Here is a 23038-nt window from a genome sequence, read left to right as displayed (position 1 = left end):
CTAGGAGGTTCATATGCTAATTTCTAAGCCCTTGAAGGCCGTCTCTTCTCTCAGGGCATTTTGACAGTTTTTCACCACTAGAGGATGTTAGTTCATGTGTGTCATATAGATAACACTGTGCTCACACATGTGGAGTTCCTAGTAGCCAGTACTGATTGGCTAAAATGCAAGTCTGTCAAAAGAACTGAAACAAGGGGGCAGTTTGCAGAAGCTTAGATACAAGATAATCACAGAGGTAAAAAGTGTATTTATATAACTGTGTTGGTTATGCAAAACTAGAAAATGGTTAATAAAGGCATTATCTATCTTTTAAAACAATAAAAATTCAGGTGTAGACTGTCCCTTTAAGAATGCAGAACAGAATTGCATGGGCAAAACAATTTGCGCCTCAAGGCACAGCAAGCATTTAGGAAAAGACACAGAGTCTTGCTTCATATCCATGATATCAGAGATATTGCTGAAAAAAAAACAAAAAAAAAACAATTTATGCTTACCTGATAAATTCCTTTCTCCTGTAGTGTAGTCAGTCCACGGGTCATCATTACTTATGGGATATTAACTCCTCCCCAACAGGAAGTGCAAGAGGATCACCCAAGCAGAGCTGCTATATAGCTCCTCCCCTCTACGTCACACCCAGTCATTCGACCAGGAACCAAACGAGAAAGGAGAAACTATAGGGTGCAGTGGTGACTGGAGTATAATTAAAAAATTTAGACCTGCCTTAAAAAACAGGGCGGGCCGTGGACTGACTACATTACAGGAGAAAGGAATTTATCAGGTAAGCATAAATTATGTTTTCTCCTGTTAAGTGTAGTCAGTCCACGGGTCATCATTACTTATGGGATACCAATACCAAAGCTAAGTACACGGATGACGGGAGGGACAGGCAGGATCTCTATACGGAAGGAACCACTGCCTGAAGAACCTTTCTCCCAAAAACAGCCTCCGAAGAAGCAAAAGTGTCAAATTTATAAAATTTGGAAAAAGTATGAAGAGAAGACCAAGTTGCAGCCTTGCAAATCTGTTCAACAGAGGCCTCGTTCTTAAAGGCCCAAGTGGAAGCCACAGCTCTAGTAGAATGAGCTGTAATCCTTTCAGGAGGTTGCTGTCCAGCAGTCTCATAGGCTAAACGTATTATGCTACGAAGCCAAAAGGATAGAGAGGTAGCAGATGCTTTTTGACCTCTCCTCTGTCCAGAATAAACGACAAACAGGGAAGAAGTTTGTCGAAAATCTTTAGTTGCCTGTAAATAAAATTTCAGGGCACGAACTACATCTAGATTGTGCAGAAGTCGTTCCTTCTTTGAAGAAGGGTTAGGACACAATGATGGAACAACAATCTCTTGATTGATATTCTTGTTAGTGACTACCTTAGGTAAGAACCCAGGTTTAGTACGCAGAACTACCTTATCTGAATGAAAAATCAGATACGGAGAATCACAATGTAAGGCTGATAATTCAGAGACTCTACGAGCCGAGGAAATAGCCATTAAAAACAGAACTTTCCAAGATAACAGCTTGATATCAATGGAGTGAAGGGGTTCAAACGGAACACCCTGTAAAACGTTAAGAACTAAGTTTAAGCTCCACGGCGGAGCAACAGATTTAAACACAGGCTTAATCCTGGCCAAAGCCTGACAAAAAGCCTGAACGTCTGGAACTTCTGACAGACGCTTGTGTAAAAGGATGGACAGAGCTGAGATCTGTCCCTTTAACGAACTAGCAGATAAACCCTTTTCTAAACCTTCTTGTAGAAAAGACAATATCCTAGGAATCCTAACCTTACTCCATGAGTAACCCTTGGATTCGCACCAGTGTAAGTATTTACGCCATATCTTATGGTAAATTTTCCTGGTAACAGGTTTCCTAGCCTGTATTAAGGTATCAATTACTGGCTCTGAAAATCCACGCTTTGATAAAATTAAGCGTTCAATTTCCATGCAGTCAGCTTCAGAGAAATTAGGTTTTGATGTTTGAAAGGACCCTGAATTAGAAGGTCCTGTCTCAGAGGCAGAGACCAAGGTGGACAGGATGACATGTCCACTAGATCTGCATACCAGGTCCTGCGTGGCCACGCAGGCGCTATTAGAATCACTGATGCTTTCTCCTGTTTGATCCTTGCAATCAAACGAGGAAGCATCGGGAATGGTGGAAACACATAAGCCATCCTGAAGGTCCAAGGTGCTGTCAAGGCATCTATCAGGACCGCTCCCGGGTGCCTGGACCTGGACCCGTAACGAGGAAGCTTGGCGTTCTGGCGAGACGCCATGAGATCCATATCTGGTTTGCCCCAACGTCGAAGTATTTGGGCAAAGACCTCCGGATGAAGTTCCCACTCCCCCGGATGAAAAGTCTGGCGACTTAGGAAATCCGCCTCCCAGTTGTCCACTCCTGGGATGTGGATCACTGACAGGTGGCAAGAGTGAGACTCTGCCCAGCGAATTATCTTTGATACTTCCATCATCGCTAGGGAACTTCTTGTCCCTCCCTGATGGTTGATGTAAGCCACAGTCGTGATGTTGTCCGACTGAAACCTGATAAACCCCTGAGTTGCTAACTGAGGCCAAGCCAGTAGGGCATTGAGAACTGCTCTCAATTCCAGAATGTTTATTGGAAGGAGACTCTCCTCTTGAGTCCATGATCCCTGAGCCTTCAGGGAATTCCAGACAGCGCCCCAACCTAGAAGGCTGGCGTCTGTAGTTACAATTGTCCAGTCTGGTCTGCTGAAGGGCATCCCCCTGGACAGATGCAGCCGAGAAAGCCACCATAGAAGAGAATCTCTGGTCTCCTGATCCAGATTCAGCGTAGGGGACAAATCTGAGTAATCCCCATTCCACTGACTTAGCATGCACAATTGCAGCGGTCTGAGGTGCAGGCGTGCAAAAGGAACTATGTCCATTGCCGCTACCATTAAGCCGATTACCTCCATGCATTGAGCCACTGACGGGTGTTGAATGGAATGAAGGACACGGCAAGCATTTAGAAGCTTTGTTAACCTGTCCTCTGTCAGGTAAATTTTCATTTCTACAGAATCTATAAGAGTCCCCAAGAAGGGAACTCTTGTGAGTGGTAAGAGAGAACTCTTCTGCTCGTTCACTTTCCACCCATGCGACCTTAGAAAAGCCAGTACTAACTCTGTATGAGACTTGGCAGTTTGAAAGCTTGACACTTGTATCAGAATGTCGTCTAGGTACGGAGCTACCGAAATTCCTCGCGGTCTTAGTACCGCCAGAAGAGAGCCCAGAACCTTTGTAAAGATTCTTGGAGCCGTAGCCAACCCGAAGGGAAGAGCTACAAACTGGTAATGCCTGTCTAGGAAGGCAAACCTTAGATACCGGTAATGTTCTCTGTGAATCGGTATGTGAAGGTAAGCATCCTTTAAATCCACTGTGGTCATGTACTGACCTCTTTGGATCATGGGTAAGATTGTCCGAATAGTTTCCATCTTGAACGATGGAACTCTTAGGAATTTGTTTAGGATCTTTAAATCCAATATTGGTCTGAAGGTTCCCTCTTTTTTGGGAACCACAAACAGATTTGAGTAAAACCCTTGTCCGTGTTCCGACCGCGGAACTGGGTGGATCACTCCCATTAGTAAAAGGTCTTGTACACAGCGTAGAAACGCCTCTTTCTTTATCTGGTTTGTTGACAACCTTGAAAGGTGAAATCTCCCTTGTGGAGGAGAAGCTTTGAAGTCCAGAAGATATCCCTGAGATATGATCTCCAACGCCCAGGGATCCTGGACATCTCTTGCCCAAGCCTGGGCGAAGAGAGAGAGTCTGCCCCCCACTAGATCCGCTTCCGGATCGGGGGCCCTCACTTCATGCTGTCTTAGGGGCAGCAGCAGGTTTTCTGGCCTGCTTGCCCTTGTTCCAGGTCTGGTTAGGTTTCCAGCCTTGTCTGTAGCGAGCAACAGCTCCTTCCTGTATTGGAGCAGAGGAAGTTGATGCTGCTCCTGCCTTGAAGTTACGAAAGGCACGAAAATTAGACTGTCTAGCCCTAGGTTTGGCTCTGTCTTGAGGCAGGGCATGGCCTTTACCTCCCGTAATATCAGCGATAATTTCTTTCAAACCGGGCCCGAATAAAGTCTGCCCCTTGAAAGGTATGTTAAGTAATTTCGATTTAGAAGTTACATCAGCTGACCAGGATTTTAGCCACAGCGCTCTGCGTGCCTGAATCGCGAATCCGCAATTCTTAGCCGTAAGTTTAGTTAAATGTACTACGGCATCAGAAATAAGCTTAAAACCCTTAAGCTAGCTAATTCATTTAAGTGAAATCTCATCTAATGTCGCTGAGTCAAGGGTGTCTTCCAGAGACTCAAACTAAAATGCAGCCGCAGCCGTGACAGGCGCAATGCATGCAAGGGGTTGTAATATAAAACCTTGTTGAACAAACATTTTCTTAAGGTAACCCTCTAACTTTTTATCCATTGGATCTGAAAAAGCACAGCTATCCTCCACCGGGATAGTGGTACGCTTAGCTAAAGTAGAAACTGCTCCCTCCACCTTAGGGACCGTTTGCCATAAGTCCCGTGTGGTGGCGTCTATTGGAAACATTTTTCTGAATATAGGAGGGGGTGAGAAAGGCACACCGGGTCTGTCCCACTCCTTAGTAATAATTTCAGTAAGTCTCTTAGGTATAGGAAAAACGTCAGTACTCGTCGGTACCGCAAAATATTTATCCAACCTACACATTTTCTCTGGGATTGCAACTGTGTTACAATCATTCAGAGCCGCTAACACCTCCCCTAGCAACACACGGAGGTTTTCCAGCTTAAACTTAAAATTTGAAATGTCTGAATCCAATTTATTTGGATCAGATCCGTCACCCGCAGAATGAAGCTCTCCGTCCTCATGCTCTGCATATTGTGACGCAGTATCAGACATGGCCCTAGCATTATCAGTATACTCTGTTCTCATCCCAGAGTGATCTTGTTTACCTCTAAGTTCTGGCAATTTAGACAAAACTTCAGTCATAACATTAGCCATGTCTTGTAAAGTGATTTGTAATGGCCGCCCTGATGTACTTGGCGTTACAATATCACGCACCTCCTGAGCGGGAGATGCAGGTACTGACACGTGAGGCAAGTTAGTCGGCATAACTTCCCTCTCGTTGTCTGGTGAATGTTGCTTAACATGTACAGATTGACTTTTATTTAAAGTAGCATCAATGCAATTAGTACATAAATTTCTATTGGGCTCCACCTCGGCTTTTGAACATATTGCACAAAGAGTTTCCTCTGAGTCAGACATGTTTAAACAAACTAGCAATTAGACTAGCAAGCTTGGAAATACTTTTCAACTAAATTTACAAGCAATATGTAAAAACGTTACTGTGCCTTTAAGAAGCACACAAAAACTGTCACAGTTGAATAACAATGAACCGGATTAGTTATATAAATCAAAATTAGCAAAGGATTGCACACATTAGCAATGGATGATTAACCCTTAATATCAGAAAAAAACGTATAACAATTGACAATATAAACGTTTTTATCACAGTCAAGTACAGTCTCACAGGTCTGCTGTGAGTGATTACCTCCCTCAAAACTAGTTTTGAAGACCCCTGAGCTCTGTGGAGACGTCCTGGATCATGCAGGGAGAAAAAGACAGACTGTGACTGAATTTCTGATGCGTAGTAAAAGCGCCAAAATAGGCCCCTCCCACTCACACTACAACCGTGAGGGGAGCTCAGTAAACTGTTTTAATTTAAAACAACGACAGCCATGTGGAAAATAAAGCCCAAAACAATTTTCACCAAGTACCTCAGAGAATTAAACGATTTAACATGCCAGCAAACGTTTAAAATCAAATATATGAAATGTCTTTAAAAAGCCTGCTGCTAGTCGCTCCCACTGCAAGTTAGGCTAAAAGATATATGCATACAGTATTTTCCCAGTGAAGTGCCATTCCCCAGAAATACTTAAGTGTTAACATATATACATGTCAGCCTGATACCAGTTGCTACTACTGCATTTAAGGCTGTACTTACATTATATCGGTATTAGCAGTATTTTCAAAGTCAATTCCATTCCTTAGAAAATAATATACTGCAACATACCTCTTTGCAGGTGAACCTGCCCGCTGTCCCCTGATCTGAAGTTACCTTACTCCTCAGAATGGCCGAGAACAGCAAACGGATCTTAGTTACGTCCGCTAAGATCATATACAAAAACTCAGGTAGATTCTTCTTCAAATTCTGCCTGAGAAGGAAACAACACACTCCGGTGTCGTTTAAAATAACAAACTTTTGATTGAAGATATAAAAAACTAAGTTTAATCACCACAGTCCTCTCACACATCCTATCTATTAGTTGGGTGCAAGAGAATGACTGGGTGTGACGTAGAGGGGAGGAGCTATATAGCAGCTCTGCTTGGGTGATCCTCTTGCACTTCCTGTTGGGGAGGAGTTAATATCCCATAAGTAATGATGACCCGTGGACTGACTACACTTAACAGGAGAAAAACTTTTTTCCTTTTATTTTAATTCTAATACCGTCTCTTTAAAAAGAAAGGCAATTTTCCCCAAGCGTTTAAAAACGTTACATCTGCTAAGCAAAGACCTCTGCACAGTCTCTTTACCTCAAGAATTTCGGAGCGTTAAATATGCTAACCAAATAAAACTAACAGAGACCTCTACACCTCAGCTTCTACTGACCTCCGTACACCAAATCTTGAATAGAACAGCAGACATGACAGATCCCCTGCCGACCAAGAGAAACTAGCAATGTCGGAAAGACGCCACTCCACTAACACCTAAAAGAGGAAGAGCAGGTCACATGACCAACCGGCCAACACAATTGCGTGCTAGAATTGAAAGCGCAACAGAAAAATAACGCCACAGTGAATCGCTTGCGGTTTTCTAGTATCTGTGTCTAACAGCCGACTGTCATGAAAGCATGTTAAAGGTATAATCACTCATTTCTAAAAATGAAGCAAACCGTTACTCCCACAGAAAATCTCTTGCGATTTCCAGTGATAGAGTTTCACGACACATACCCCCCAATAATGAGCCATTGAAATAAAGGTTAACATTTTACATTAACCCCTTAGTCTCCACACATGAACCAATGCCTGACCCCTGCCAGTAGATATCCCAACCCAAGGATATAAAATGTCCCCAGAAGTTGCAGCCTCTTTAAGTGCAATGTTCTCCAGAACCTAGAAGACAAGAAAGCACTTACCTGCAATCTAGCTGTCAGGCAGGACGACAGCTTACAAGGTGTGAGAGGACACATACTCCTCACAGAGACCTGTAAAAAGGGAAAGAACAGAGTAAACCTACTCTGGATTTCTATACCATGGGCAGCAAATATGTTAGGAAAACAGAGCAAGGCCCACCTCACAAGTTCCTAACTGCTTTAAAGACACCACTACCCTATTGAAGAGATTAAAGGTGGACTACGGCTAGACCCAAAAATCTTGCTTGTAGCGAAAGAAATCCAATTTTCTACAGACACTAAAACTTCACCTCCTCCATTGACCGAGGCAAAGAGAATGACTGGGGATTATGGGTAGGGGAGTGACACTTAACAGCTTTGCTGTGGTGCTCTTTGCCTCCTCCTGCTGGCCAGGAGTGATATTCCCACTAGTAATTGATGACGTTGTGGACTCTCCATATCTTAGGAAAGAAATAACTAAAATCTTAAAATTGCAAATGAGATAAACAAATATGTGGTGCTTATTTATCATATTGAGATTCTAAACAGACCAGAATAAAACACATTTTCCCCAAATACAAGCAGAGAGAATACTGATTATTTTCTGCATACCATTGAGACGTGAAGACTCCATAGAAAATGGTATTCTTCCAATGCTGCTCCTCTGAGGTGAGCACAAACATGTCCTGCAGCACGTTGAATGGGAAACCATCTTCTGCCCGAGCACACAGGAGAGGAGCCTTCAGAAAAGTGGTCCACCTTCTTTGTAGTACACGCTCCCCACCAAGGTCTCCCTAAGATTATGAATAAATATGTTTATTATATAATGTAGATCATTTTAAAAACTTTTATTTGAAATTATAATATAAAATATTTAATTATATGTAGTAAAACAAATTTGCATTATACTTTCATTATTTATTTTGTCATATTTTCCTTTAATTTAACTCCTGTAAGAGGAAATGAATACTCCAGACTTAAAGGGACAGTCTACAAAAAATTTATATTGTTTAACCAACATGGTTATATTAATATATTTTTTACCTCTGGGATAACCTTGTATCTAAGCATCTTCTGACAGCCCCCTGATCGCATCACTTTTTATTTATTATCTATTGACTTGCATTTAGTACTGGGTTGTGCTAAATCTTAAATAACTACTCGGGCGTGAACACAATGTTATCTATTTGGCCCACTTGAACTAGCAGTCTCCTGTTGTGAAAAGCAAATACAAAGCATGTGATTAAGAGGCTGTCAATAGAGCCTTTGAAACAGGCAAAAATGTAGAGGTTTAAATGTTATAAAGTTATATTAATATAACCATGTTGGTTGTGCAAAGCTGGGGGATGGGTAATAAAGGTGTTACCTAACGTTTTAAACAATAACAATTTTTGTGTAGACTGTACCTTTAAATTCAGTAGATTTGCATAATCAACAAGTGCATGATAAAAAGACAATGCAATAGCACTTAGACCCGATTCTAAAAAGATCCCTGGGCTGGTGAGATTCTATAAGAATGCTCGCCAGCACTTCTATTTTCCTGGTGGAATTACACAAAGCCAATATTTAACCTGAAAACAGGGTGTCTCGCCAAGGGGTGTATACTGCATATTCGTATGGGAAGGAGATGCATACATTACAAAAGTACACAATCAAATTTCAAATTTAGTTCACATGAGTAGTAGATTTTTTTCTGACAAATTTCAAAGTTATGTCTATTTTCCCTCCTCCTGTATCATTTGACAGCCATCAGCCAATCACAAATGCATATATGTAAATGTGAATTCTTGCATATGCTCAGTAGGAGCTGGTGACTCAAAAAGTGTAAATATAAAAAGACTGTGCACATTGTGTTAATGCAAGTAAATTGGAAAGTTGTTTAAAATTGCTGCTCTAGCTGAATCATGAAAGTTTAATTTTAACTTTACTTGAGTGCCCCTTTAACACTGCTATATTCCGCACAGTTTAGTTAACTATTTATTACTATACCTAACTGTCTTTATTAGAGAAGAAAGCCTAGGTTACAATATGGCGGCACCCACTGACTAAAACTTTACACTTATTTTTTCAATATTTAAACAACTAATATAATATAAAAATAATTATCTGCATATTATTCTCAGACAACTCTTTGCTTTGAATACATCATTATATCTATAATTTAGTTAGTGTAAGCATAAAATGGTACAGCATACAAAAACATCACTTTGGTGAACGTGAAGACCCGGGGTTGCTGTCTTGACTTCCAAGCAGGTAATCAATGATACATAGGTCCACAGCACTCCAATATAAAAGTTCACTATATTGTGGGCAAGATAAAACGGAGCAGTAACGTTTCGGGGTTCTCCCCTTAATCATATGTATGTATGTATGTATGTATGTATGATTAAGGGGAGAACCCTGAAACGTTACTGCTCCGTTTTATCTTGCCAACAATAAAGTGAACTTTTATATTGGAGTGCTGTGGACCATTGTATCATTGATTATAATTTAGTTAGTGTTGAATGTCTCTTTACGTGCAATTGTAAAGGATGTTCCAGCTGAGCATGCGTCTAGTCCTCACCTTGCACACTCGCGCTATCCGGGGCACAATGATGTTCTCAAAAAAATCAAACTCCTTTGCGGTCTCACTGAAGAAGAAATATATTTTATCATCATCACCCACAGGATTCCCTTTGGGAAGACTCTCGCGAATATAAGCAGAGCCCACAAAAGCTGGATCTGCAATGACAAGTCCGAAATTAGAATGTTATCTTATGTAATTTATAGGCTTTCCTGCCTAATATGAAGCCTAATAATGCTATTTATAGATTAACTTTATGCAATGATAGCGTATACAGTATGTTCTATCAATATTACTGAAATTCAAAAGAACCAAATTCAGAATTAAAATTTCAAAACTGAGGTTATGTGCAGATATTTCCATCTATTCATTTTTACCAGTAAAGATGCACATGAAAATTCATTTTATAATGAGCAGCCAGAGAAGACATTGTAATGCAATAATAAATGTAATATAGTATAACTGTGATGTCCTCTAACTAGGGGCTAGTTTACACTGCAGTTTTAAACACTCTGGGCTAGGTTACAAGTGGTGCGCTATTGTTAGTGAGGGTCATGATAACCAATATCACACCGGCTGGCGCGTGTATTACAAGTTGAAAGTGAACGCATTCACTCGAGCACAAACTAAATTAGCGCTCGTTAGGTTTGTACGATTGAAGACCTTGAGTAAAGGGTAAGAGTGTAAGGGTAAAAAAAAAAGTGCATCAAACACATCATAAATACATTGAAATAAAGTGTTACACACTATCTAATAAAATGGAAAGAGATAGAAAGTGAGAGAGAAACAATTTACTTTCAACTTTTAATGTGTACGCTAACCCACCAGCATTAAAAATTTACTTCCAGCGGTGTTTGCACATGAGCGAAAGTGCTAAGTAGCACTCCACTTGTAATCTAGCCCTGTGACTGGTAGAACATCAAAAACGTACCTAGACTTATATTGTAAACTTTATGAATTGGCTTTAAAAACTAGGATGTTAACTAGCCCTGTGTTTAACCTTCACAAAAGGGTTAAATGAAGAACTAAACCTGCTTGGAAGTAATGATGCATTAAAGCTTCTGATCAGGACATGGCAGTGATTGGCAGGTACATCCATATACAATTCCTAATTGGATCACTGGCTGTGCCCTGCCTAGGAGCTCCAATGCGTTGCAGTTCTTGAGCAGAACTTTAGCTATGTGTTTAATTATTTTGCAGGTGTTAAAAATATAATTAGCAAAATACACTAATGAAAACAATTGCATGCACTAATGAATTAATGTTTTCATTTAAATGTCTCTTCACATTCAAGACACTTGTACACCTTTGAGGTGGAACTCTCCTAGACCAACAGTATTCCTGTATTTAGACCAGAGTGGGCAAACCTTTTTAAGATGTGCTCCAATTGATTATAATCATTTAAATACCATTATCTCGCATTTTCATGGTATTTTTTTATAAGTCAAAGGGACAGTAAAACATGAAAGTAATATTTTTTTTTATTATACAACCATATCTTATTTTAGCAATTAAAGCTAAATTGCTAATAAATTGAATTAAAAAAATAAATGGCAGCCCAAAAATAAAATAACCAGTATAGTGACACCTTCGTTTTCCACCTCAATTCTAGACCAATCACCCAAGATATAAACAATTAGAAGCTTGCCTTCAAGCCAGTTGAGAGAGTTCTCAGTCTTCATCGATATCCTGCCGTCATGGCTCTTGTAAATGATGGGCTCATTTCCTTGAAAATGGCTGACAGTGCCAGCATACATCTCCCCATCTGGCAGAGTAGAGAAGAAAAGTCAATGACAGGCAGAACACACAATAGATCCAAATTAAAGTGTTCTGAAATGCATCTGCGTACAGATCCAACAGACAGTTATTTTTCACATGTTCACATTTGCTAAGCTAATAGGACTATTTTTGTTGAAATATCAACTTGAAAAATGCTAACGAATATCTAGAGAAGTCGAAAGTTGTACTTAAGGTAAACACTGTGCAAATGATGTGCAGGAATAAGGTAGTTCCACAGCTAAATTAAATATTTCAATGTAAGAAAAGCTGAACATGTACCATTTAAAAGCAAGCTGGGGGTGTAATGAATGCCTGTAAAATTGTTGCATAATACCTCCCAGATCCACACATGTATGAACAACCATACACAAATTAATCCGTTAAGGACCAGAAAAAAACAAAAAAACAATGGAAATCATATTGTGGCCCCTGTATCAAAGTTGGACAACCCAGGTATATAAAGATTCAATCAACTGTTTTTAAGTCATCCTTCTTCTCTGATGTACTCAAGTAACCCGTGTGTATGATGATGTACAAGACTTACCAACCATGATGGCTGTGGAATTATACTTTGGATCAAAAGGACAGCGCCCCTTTCCATCTTCCATAACTGGGTTCCCCGATGAATCTTTCTCCAAAGAGAAATCATGAATATTCTACATTGGGGAAAAAAGAAACCAACCATTACTTTTTTATTCCTATGACTAGTGATACTAGTGACGACAATAAGGATTATTAAAAAAACATAAATTATGCTTACCTGATAATTTCATTTTCTTCTAAAGGGAAGAGTCCACAGCTGCATTCATTACTTTTGGGAATTCAGAACCTTGGCACCAGGAGGAGGCAAAGACACCCCAGCCAAAGGTTTAAATACCTCCTCCACTTCCCTCATCCCCCAGTCATTCTCCCAAGGGAACAAGGAACAGTAGGAGAAATATCAGGGTGAAAAAAGGTGGCAGAAGAACAAAAATTTACAGCCACCTCATAGAGATAAAAACATGGGCGGGAGCTGTGGACTCTTCCCTTCAGAAGAAAATGAAATTATCAGGTAAGCATAATTTATGTTTTTCTTCTTAAAAGGGAAGAGTCCAAAAGCTGCATTCATTACTTTTTGGAAAACAATACCCAAGCTAGAGGAAACTGAATGCAATAATGGGTGGGTACAAAAGGTGGCCCCTTCGAAAGGCACCACAGCCTGAATTACTCAACACCCAAAAAAGAAAACTTAAGTACAAATGACACGGAGAAAAACCTGAGCCCAGGTAACTACACATCAGTTACACCACCGGCACAGCCGAACTAGAGAGCACTCAGACCCAGAGTCCGTCAGGTCCAAACAAACTCTGAAGCGTCAGTCCCACAGGACACGACACCCAAGAAGGTAACCGGCTAAAGATAAGGACCACATCTGTCCCCCAAAAGGGAACCAGAGACCAGGAAATCCAAGGAACTTTTCCCACTCAACACCTAAAAGCAACCCATGGTTGTCTTTACAAAGGCTACGACCAGGGAGACAAACTCCCTAGAATACAAGGACCCAAAAGGAAAGATCCATACACAGGGAACATGTCTTCAAAAGGACTCGAGGAACCCCTCATGTCCCCCAATCTCATACCATACCCTGAGGTACGCCAGGAAATTCCTGAATCCCATGAAGCTCCATAACATATCTAGATCTGGAGGCTAGATAGGTGGAGACAGTAGGAACAGGATAAATATCCCAGCAGCTAGAACAGAGCTCTCACAGAGAACTCAAAACGTCTGAACAGAAACTCTTAAAGACCAGCCTCTAAAAGGAGGGCAGACCCTATCGCTAACTCAAAACCTCCTAAAGGTACGACAAGCTAGTTAGCATCCAGACAAAAGCAAGTATCTGTAACTGGATACACCATCACTAAGCAAATCGCTGTGGATGGTTCCAGTAAAACATAAATGATCTTGTAAAGCGCGGCTACTCCCCCTTAAGGGACTCAAGGCGCTGCTCATCTTATCAACCTCGAAAAAGGAAGGCTAAATAGACGATTCCGGGGATCGAACTTGCAACCCTCGGTTAGCTAAAGTGCAGAGTATCCACAGTGCAATAGCATGCTGAGCTAGCTGTCCAGCTCTAAAGGGGTGCAGCTCACCAAATAACGCAAAGAAGCCCCCCTCCGGCATCAGATACATCAGGACATACAGAGTCCCCCCTCAAGGAAGGCTAAAAGCGGTCAACACTGTGTAGAGTAACCGATCCCTAACCTTCCCTCCGGGATAACGGTCCCAGCCCAAGGCTAGTCAAAGGACCGAAGACAGACTACAGGAGAGAAGAGAGGATCAACGAGGAACAAAATCCCCTGTTATACCGCTGCTACAAACAGGATGCTACCGAGAGACATAGAAACATTGTGCTCGGGTACACGCAGTCGTAGACAAAAAAAAAAGGCACATTTCCCAAGGCAGGAAGCCAAAAGTCTCAGCATTCATATATTGGATACACGTAATAGAAGCCCCCACGGAAGCAAAACCCTCAGTCTCCTGCTGAGGGAACGAAAGAACCGTTGCATCACAGCTCCCCTCCCAGGAAGGGAAAGAACCACTGCAAGGCAGGACCAAGGACCCCCAGGACTTCACGATACTAAGGTAATTCCGAACCCGGAGAACCCAAACCCTACTCTGAAAGAGAAGGGAATAAACAACAGAAAAAAAAACTACCATAGATGCAAGACCCCTCGGGCCACATCGCCAACCCAGTTGAAAAGCGCCTGGAGTCTAAAGGAACATTGTGAATGCACCAGAAGACAGGTAGGGGCCCGTCAGAAAGGCCTAAAGCCTGAGCCACAGTCACAAAGGCATCTCTCACAGAGCCCTAGCCACAACGAAGAGGGCTCCCAGGACCACAATTTCAAGTGAAAACCGAACCGTTCACACCCATTCACAGAGACGAGGACCAGGCCAGGGTTCTCGACAATAGACAATTAAAAAACCCAATCTCAGAGAGAACCCTAACTGCCTCCTCCAAGGAGGAGCGCCCTCTAAAGTTTGTAGATCTGGCCTCAAACTCAAGAGTCACGAAGGACTCCTGAACAGCCTGATAATCAGCATCCAGTGAAATAGATCATAAGAAATCTTGTAGGCAAGCAGTAACACGTGATACCCAGGCAGGATAACACCAATACCCAAAGGAAATTATAATCCAGGGCCCTGCTCGCCATCTCAGAGAGTAACGGAAGGCATCGCCCACGTAAAACTCCAAACGGAGTATCTAGGAAAAAGGGACAACTACCCGACCTGACCTCGACACCGCTACTGACAAGTCCCAAGGCTAGCGTAACATCGAGGACACAAAGCACCCGAACAGCAAAGACCGTAGTCTGACCAAGGGACGAGCTGAAATAGACGACAGTCAGAGAGCTTGAAAACTACCTTGAGCAGGCAAACGGAGTTTAAACTCCCACAGAAGGAGTCCATAGAATAGGCCTAGAGGTATCCTTAGCACCACGAAGGTGATATGAACTCTGGTAACAGCTGAAAAAGCACCCGACCAGTTACCAGTCTGGTATAAAAGCACTCTGGAACTGTTCAAGGTCCAAGAAATTTTGTCCTGAAGGATCAATAAATGAACTAGAAACGAAAATTCTAATATTCAACAAGTGCGCAACTCCCGAGTTGCAAGTATCGGTTTCAAGAAAAACTGAGCTCAAGGAAAAAACTAAATAAACACATCCATCCGGATCAAAAATAAAATGAAAGGCAGCACCCATCGGGTGAACACCCAAGGTGAATGAGAACAACAACAGGACCAGCCGAATAGAGGTTCTTATTCACCCAAGCTCAGAAAAGGAACCAAAAAACATATAAAAAAAATAAAATGAAGACGATAAGAAGATTGCTTCATCCCCTAACGTCATATCCATTTTGTCATCCAACTTCTAAGGCCTCAGATCCCTCTGCCCAATAGGACTGGGATCCTCTAACATTGCCCAAACATGTCTTAAAAACAGAATTTATGTTTACCTGATAAATTACTTTCTCCAACGGTGTGTCCGGTCCACGGCGTCATCCTTACTTGTGGGATATTCTCTTCCCCAACAGGAAATGGCAAAGAGCCCAGCAAAGCTGGTCACATGATCCCTCCTAGGCTCCGCCTTCCCCAGTCATTCGACCGACGTAAAGGAGGAATATTTGCATAGGAGAAATCATATGATACCGTGGTGACTGTAGTTAAAGAAAATAAATCATCAGACCTGATTAAAAAACCAGGGCGGGCCGTGGACCGGACACACCGTTGGAGAAAGTAATTTATCAGGTAAACATAAATTCTGTTTTCTCCAACATAGGTGTGTCCGGTCCACGGCGTCATCCTTACTTGTGGGAACCAATACCAAAGCTTTAGGACACGGATGATGGGAGGGAGCAAATCAGGTCACCTAGATGGAAGGCACCACGGTTTGCAAAACCTTTCTCCCAAAAATAGCCTCAGAAGAAGCAAAAGTATAAAATTTGTAAAAGTTGGTAAAAGTGTGCAGTGAAGACCAAGTCGCTGCCTTATATATCTGATCAACAGAAGCCTCGTTCTTAAAGGCCCATGTGGAAGCCACGGTCCTAGTGGAATGAGCTGTGATTCTTTCGGGAGGCTGCCGTCCGGCAGCCTCATAAGCCAATCTGATGATGCTTTTAAGCCAAAAAGATAGAGAGGTAGAAGTTGCTTTTTGACCTCTCCTTTTACCAGAATAAACAACAAACAAGGAAGATGTTTGTCTGAAATCCTTTGTAGCATCTAAATAGAATTTTAGAGCACGGACAACGTCCAAATTGTGTAACAAACGTTCCTTCTATGAAACTGGATTCGGACACAAAGAAGGTACAACTATCTCCTGGTTAATATTTTTGTTGGAAACAACCTTCGGAAGAAAACCAGGCTCAGTACGTAAAACCACCTTATCTGCATGGACCAGATAGGGCGGAGAACACTGCAGAGCAGATAACTCAGAAACTCTTCTAGCGGAAGAAATTGCAACCTAAAACAAAACTTTCCAAGATAATAACTTAATATCTACGGAATGTAAGGGTTCAAACGGAACCCCTTGAAGAACTGAAAGAACTAGATTAAGACTCCAGGGAAGAGTCAAAGGTCTGTAAACAGGCTTGATTCTAACCAGAGCCTGAACAAACGCTTAAACGTCTGGCACAGCTGCCAGCCCTTTGTGAAGTAAAACAGATAAAGCAGAGGTCTGTCCCTTCAGAGAACTCGCAGAAAATCCTTTCTCCAAACCTTCTTGTAGAAAGGAAAGAATCTTAGGAATTTTTATCTTGTTCCATGGGAATCCTTTAGATTCACACCAACAGATATATTTTTCCATATATTATGGTAAATTTTTATAGTTACAGGCTTTCTAGCCTGAATAAGAGTATCTATTACAGAATCTGAAAACCCACGCTTTGATAAAATCAAGCGTTCAAACTCCAAGCAGTCAGTTGGAGGAAAACAAGATTCGGATGTTCGAATGGACCCTGAATAAGAAGGTCCCGTCTCAAAGGTAGCTTCCATGGTGGAGCCGATGACACATTCACCAGGTCTGCATACCAAGTCCTGCGTGGCCACACAGGAACTATCAAGGTCACCGAAGCCCTCTCCAGATTGATCCTGGCTACCAGCCTGGGAATGAGAGGAAACGGTGGGAATACATAAGCTAGGTTGAAGATCCAAGGCGCTACTATTGTATCCAATAGAGTCGCCTTGGGATCCCTGGATTTGGACCCTTAACAAGGGACCATGAAGTTCTGACGAGAGGCCATCAGAACCATGTCTGGAATGCCCCATAATTGAGTTATTTGGGCAAAGATTTCCAGATGGAGTTCCCACTCCCCCGGATGCTCCTCCATCGCCAGGGAACTCCTTGTTACCCCCTGATGGTTGATATATGTAACAGTCGTCATGATGTCTGATTGAAACCTTATGAATTTGGCCTTTGCTAGTCGAGGCCAAGCCTTGAGAGCATTGAATATCGCTCTCAGTTCCATTATGTTTATCGGGAGAAGAGAGTCTTCCCGAAACCATAGACCCTGAGTTTTCAGGGGTTCCCAGACCGCGCCCAGCCCACCAGACTGGCGTCGGTCGTGACAATGACCTACTCTGGTCTGCGGAAGCTCATTCCCTGTGACAGGTTGTCCAGGGTCAGCCACCAACGGAGTGAATCTCTGGTTATTTGATCTACTTGTATCGTCGGAGACAAGTCTGTATAATCCCCATTCCACTGTCTGAGCATGCACAGGTGCAATGGTCTTAGATGAATTCGTGCCAAAGGAACTATGTCCATTGCCGCAATCATCAAACCTATTACTTCCATGGACAGCGCTATGGAAGGAAGAAGAACAGAATGAAGTACCTGACAAGAGCTTAGAAGTTTTGATTTTCTGGCCTCTGTCAGAAAAACCTTCATTTCTAAGGAAACTATTATTGTTCCCAAGAAGGGAACTCTTGTTGATGGGGACAGAGAACTTCTTTCTATGTTCACTTTCCACCTGTGAGATCTGAGAAAGGCTAGGACAATGTCCGTATGAGCCCTTGCTTTTGACAGAGACGACACTTGAATCAGGATGTCGTCCAAGTAAGGTACTACTGCAATGCCCCTTGGTCTTAGCACCGCTAGAAGGGACCCTAGTACCCTTGTGAAAATCCTTGGAGCAGTGGCTAATCCGAATGGAAGTGCCACAGGTAATGCTTGTCCAGAAAGGCGAACCTTAGGAACCGAAAATGTTCCTTGTGGATAGGAATACGTAGGTACGCATCCTTTAAGTCCACCGTGGTCATGAATTGACCTTCCTGGATGGTAGGAAGAATCGTTCGAATGGTTTCCATTTTGAATGATGAAACCCTTAGAAACTTGTTTAGAATCTTGAGATCTAAAATAGGTCTGAATGTTCCCTCTTTTTTGGGAATTATGAACAGGTTGGAGTAAAAACCCATCCCTTGTTCTCCTAATGGAACAGGATGAATCACTCCCATGCTTAACAGGTCTTCTACACAGTGTAAGAATGCCTGTTCGAAGATAATTGAGACCCGTGGAACCTTCCCCTTGGGGGTAGTTCCCTGAATTCCAGGAGATAACCTTGAGAAACTATTTCTAGCGCCCAAGGATCCTGAACATCTCTTGCCCCAGCCTGAGCAGAGAGAGAAAGTCTGCCCCCCACCAGATCCTTCCCAGATCGGGGGCCAACACTTCATGCTGTTTTGGTAGCAGTGGCAGGTGACTTGTCCTGCTTACCCTTGTTCCAGCCTTGCATCGGCCTCCAGGCTGGCTTGGTTTGAGAAGTATTACCCTCTTGCTTAGAGGGTGTAGAATTTGAGGCTGGTCCGTTTCTGCGAAAGGGACGAAAATTTGGCTTCTTTTTAGCCTTAAAAGACCTATCCAGAGGAAGGGTGTGGCCCTTTCCCCCAGTGATGTCTGAAATAATCTCTTTCAAGTCAGGGCCAAACAGTGTTTTACCCTTGAAAGGGATGTTAAGCAAAAGCGCTCTGCGCGCCACGATAGCAAACCCTAAATTATTCGCCGCTAAACTAGCTAATTGCAAAGCGGCATCTAAAATAAAAAAGAGTTAGCCAATTTAAGAGCTTGAACTCTGTCCAAAACCTCCTCGTACGAAGATTCTTTATTGAGCGACTTTTCTAGTTCTTCGAACCAGAAACACGCAGCTGTAGTGACAGGAACAATGCATGAAATTGGTTGTAGAAGGTAACCTTGCTGAACAAACATCTTTTTAAGCAAACCCTCTAACCTTTAATCCATAGGATCTTGAAAGCACAACTATCTTCTATAGGAATAGAAGTGCGTTTGTTTAGAGTAGAAACCGCCCCCTCGACCTTGGGGACTGTATGCTATAAGTCCTTTCTGGGGTCGACTATAGGAACTAATTTCTTAAATATAGGGGGAGGACAAAAGGTATGCCGGGCCTTTCCCACTCCTTATTTACTATGTCCGCCACCCGTTTGGGTATAGGAAAAACATCGGGGGGCACCGGAACCTCTAGGAACTTGTCCATCTTACCTAATTTCTCTGGAATGACCAAATTGTCACAATCATCCAGAGTAGATAATACCTCCTTAAGTAGTGCGTGGAGATGTTGAAATTTAAATTTAAAAGTTACAATATCAGGTTCTGCTTGTTGAGAAATTTTCCCTGAATCTGAAATTTCTCCCTCAGACAAAACCTCCCTCCTGGCCCCTTCAGATAGGTGTGAGGGTATGTCAGAACAGATATCATCAGCGTCCTCTTGCTCTTCAGTGTTTAAAACAGAGCAATCACGCTTTCTCTGATAAGTAGGCATTTTGGAAAAAATGCATGCAATAGAACTATCCATTACAGCCATTAATTGTTGTATGGTAATAAGTATTGGCGCACTAGATGTACTAGGGGCCTCTTATGTGGGCAAAACTGGTGTAGACACAGAAGGGAATGATGCAGTACCATGCTTACTCCCCTCATTAGAGGAATCATCTTGGGCAATATCATATCTATGGCATTATTATCCCTACTTTGTTTGGACATTATGACACAAATATATCACATATATTTAAATGGGGAGACACATTGGCTTTCATACATATAGAACATCGTTATCTGATGGTTCAGACATGTTAAACAGGCTTAAACTTGTCAACAAAGCACAAAAAACGTTTTACAATAAAACCGTTACTGTCCCTTTAAATTTCAAACTGAACACACTTTATTACTGAATATGTGAAAAAGTATGAAGGAATTGTTCAAATTTCACCAAAATTTCACCACAGTAACTTAAAGCCTTAAAAGTATTGCACACCAAATTTGAAAGCTTTAACCCTTAAAATAACGGAACCGGAGCCGTTTTTACATTTAACCCCTATACAGTCCCAGGTATCTGCTTTGCTGAGACCCAACCAAGCCCAGAGGGGAATACGATACCAAATGATGCCTTCTATAAGCTTTTTCAGTGGTTCTTAGCTCCTCACACATGCATCTGCATGCCATGCTTTCCAAAAACAACTGCGCATTAGAGGCGCGAAAATGAGGCTCTGTCTATGACTAGAAAAGGCCCCCAGTGAAAAAGGTGTCCAATACAGTGCCTGCCGTTTTTATTAAAACAATCCCCAAGATTTAACAACTATTAAAAGTAATAATCTGCCAAATATACTTAGTAAAGTAATCGTTTTAGCCCAGAAAAATGTCTACCAGTTTTTTAAGCCCTAATGAAGCCCTTAATTCTTTTACTTAAACTAAGAAAATGGCTTACCGGTTCCCATAGGGAAAATGACAGCTTCCAGCATTACCGAGTCTTGTTAGAAATGTGTCATACCTCAAGCAGCAAAAGTCTGCTCACTGTTTCCCCCAACTGAAGTTAATTCCTCTCAACAGTCCTGTGTGGAAACAGCCATCGATTTTAGTAACGGTTGCTAAAATCATTTTCCTCTTACAAACAGAAATCTTCATCTCTTTCCTGTTTCAGAGTAAATAGTACATACCAGCACTATTTTAAAATAACAAACATTCTTGATTGAAGAATAAAAACTACATTTAAACACCAAAAAACTCTAAGCCATCTCCGTGGAGATGTTGCCTGTACAACGGCAAAGAGAATGACTGGGGAAGGCGGAGCCTAGGAGGGATCATGTGACCAGCTTTGCTGGGCTCTTTGCCATTTCCTGTTGGGGAAGAGAATATCCCACAAGTAAGGATGACGCCGTGGACCGGACACACCTATGTTGGAGAAAGAACCCTTAAGGCGAGTCAGCCTATAACGGAAGGCAAAATCATCCCTCCCCGAAACTACTGGAGACCTTGGCTCCAAGATTGGGGCCCCTTGGAGCCTCAGGGGCCAACGTTTCCACGGAAGGCCAAACTGAATCGGGCAATCCCACGCTCGATGGGCCTAGGTTAACGGAGCACGGACAGTATTGGAGAAATACTTCACTTGGGAGATATAAATGAGACAGAGCCATAGAAATGGCCGTGCGGAACCGTGACGTAACCTCCGGCAGAAAAAGGCCACTCTCCGGAGAAGGAGTGAAGGCCCTAGGGACATCTGCGTGCGTATCCGGGAAAGGGTCTTGGGCATGCGCCTCACGGGTCATAGAAACTGAGGTGGATGGCTCAATGCACTCTAAGCTCCCAAACTCAAAAGAAGAGAGTACGGCAGACTCTTGGGATTACAAAAAGATAAAACTAACCGGCACCCTTTGACACCACCAATGGCTGGGGCACTCACCACCTCCTGTGAACCAGACAAGCTACGAGCTAGACTCTCTCGGTCGCACACAGTCAGTATACCGAAGTTAAAAACAACCTAACCGCACCTGTCACGAGTTGCACCGTGCCAGTCACAAAAGGGTGCGTAATCTGGAAAGATTGCGTAATTAAAAGAAGGCTGTTATGTTCCGTAAAGACTGTGAGCCTAAGTAAAGCTACACATTTGCAGATAGAACCATATAACAAACATGATTAAAAGTCCCCCTGTTCAATAACCCCCCTCAGGAGATATTAACCCATGATTCCTTATTAAGATAAAAGGGACCCTACCTTATTTCGTTAACATTACATTCACATATTGAAATAAAATTAAACGATCTTACCGGAATCTACGCCATGGAACAGGAACACAGCCCTTCCAGTGTGACAGATAGTAGCCTCGCTTCTTACATGGACTTGAGTGAAGAAAGGTAGGCAGCGAAACTCGTCAAAGCTGATTACCAAAGGAGCTGTAAATATGAGTCGGGATGGGTTCGCAGGAAAACTCTCCCTGCATCTCCGGACTCATCTTTCATCCATGCTCTCACTGAGAGGCTGAAAGGATTACTTAAAACTCCAGTCCCATTGCGAAGAGTACTACCCTCCATAAGACACTATCTCAAACTTCTGTACACTTCTCTGCCAACCTCCTGTGACGAGAGGCAAAGAATGACTGGAGGATGAGGGAAGTGGGGGAGGTATTTAAGTCTTTGGCTGGGGTGTCTTTGCCTCCTCCTGGGGCCAGGTTCTGAATTCCCAAAAGTAATGAATGCAGCTGTGAACTCTTCTCTTTTAAGAAGAAAAACATCTAAAGACCTAATTAGATCATTATTAAAATATATGAAGGAAAATAATTGCTATCAAAAGTAGTATGCATTACTTGTTATATGGTTTTCTCTTGTACAGAGACGCTTATGTTTTCTATCACTACCATGTTCACCAAAATCTAGGACACATTTCTATTATCTGTAAATTTTCTGTGTTTTTTTTTTTTTTTTTTTTTTTTTTTTAATTGGTTTCCCTGCAGGAAAGGATGAGGCAAACATTACTTGTTTTGTCTGTGTGCTTACATTGACTATATATTTATCTAAGTACCTCTGGGCATCTGTGCATATATTTATAATTTGGATTGTGTGTGTATAGAAATATTTGTATTGCTGGAAGTCTTCATATGAACAGGATATGTTCACTTAAAGGGACATTTTCATAAAAATGCCATGTTCTGATTTGTTACAGGGCGTACATTTGCATTTTAGATCTTGGCCAAAATACAGGTAAATCTTGCTTGGAAGCTGAA

At 42.1% G+C, this 23038-nt stretch overlaps 1 protein-coding gene across 1 annotated transcript in view; it reads right to left on the bottom strand.

Annotated features, from left to right (window-relative positions):
• Positions 1-23038, bottom strand: part of LOC128663384 (semaphorin-4B) — a 100422-nt gene that overhangs the window by 16720 nt on the left and 60664 nt on the right. The window contains exons 5-8 of the mRNA XM_053717690.1: positions 12045-12156; positions 11370-11486; positions 9722-9879; positions 7771-7952 (exon numbers count right to left, since the gene is read on the bottom strand). Of these exons, the coding sequence (XP_053573665.1) occupies positions 7771-7952; positions 9722-9879; positions 11370-11486; positions 12045-12156 (569 nt within the window). The remainder of the gene's footprint in view (positions 1-7770; positions 7953-9721; positions 9880-11369; positions 11487-12044; positions 12157-23038) is intronic.

Source organism: Bombina bombina, chromosome 6 (assembly GCF_027579735.1).
Source record: "Bombina bombina isolate aBomBom1 chromosome 6, aBomBom1.pri, whole genome shotgun sequence".
Taxonomy (NCBI): Eukaryota; Metazoa; Chordata; class Amphibia; order Anura; family Bombinatoridae; genus Bombina; species Bombina bombina.
This window is presented reverse-complemented; position numbering and strand designations above follow the sequence as displayed.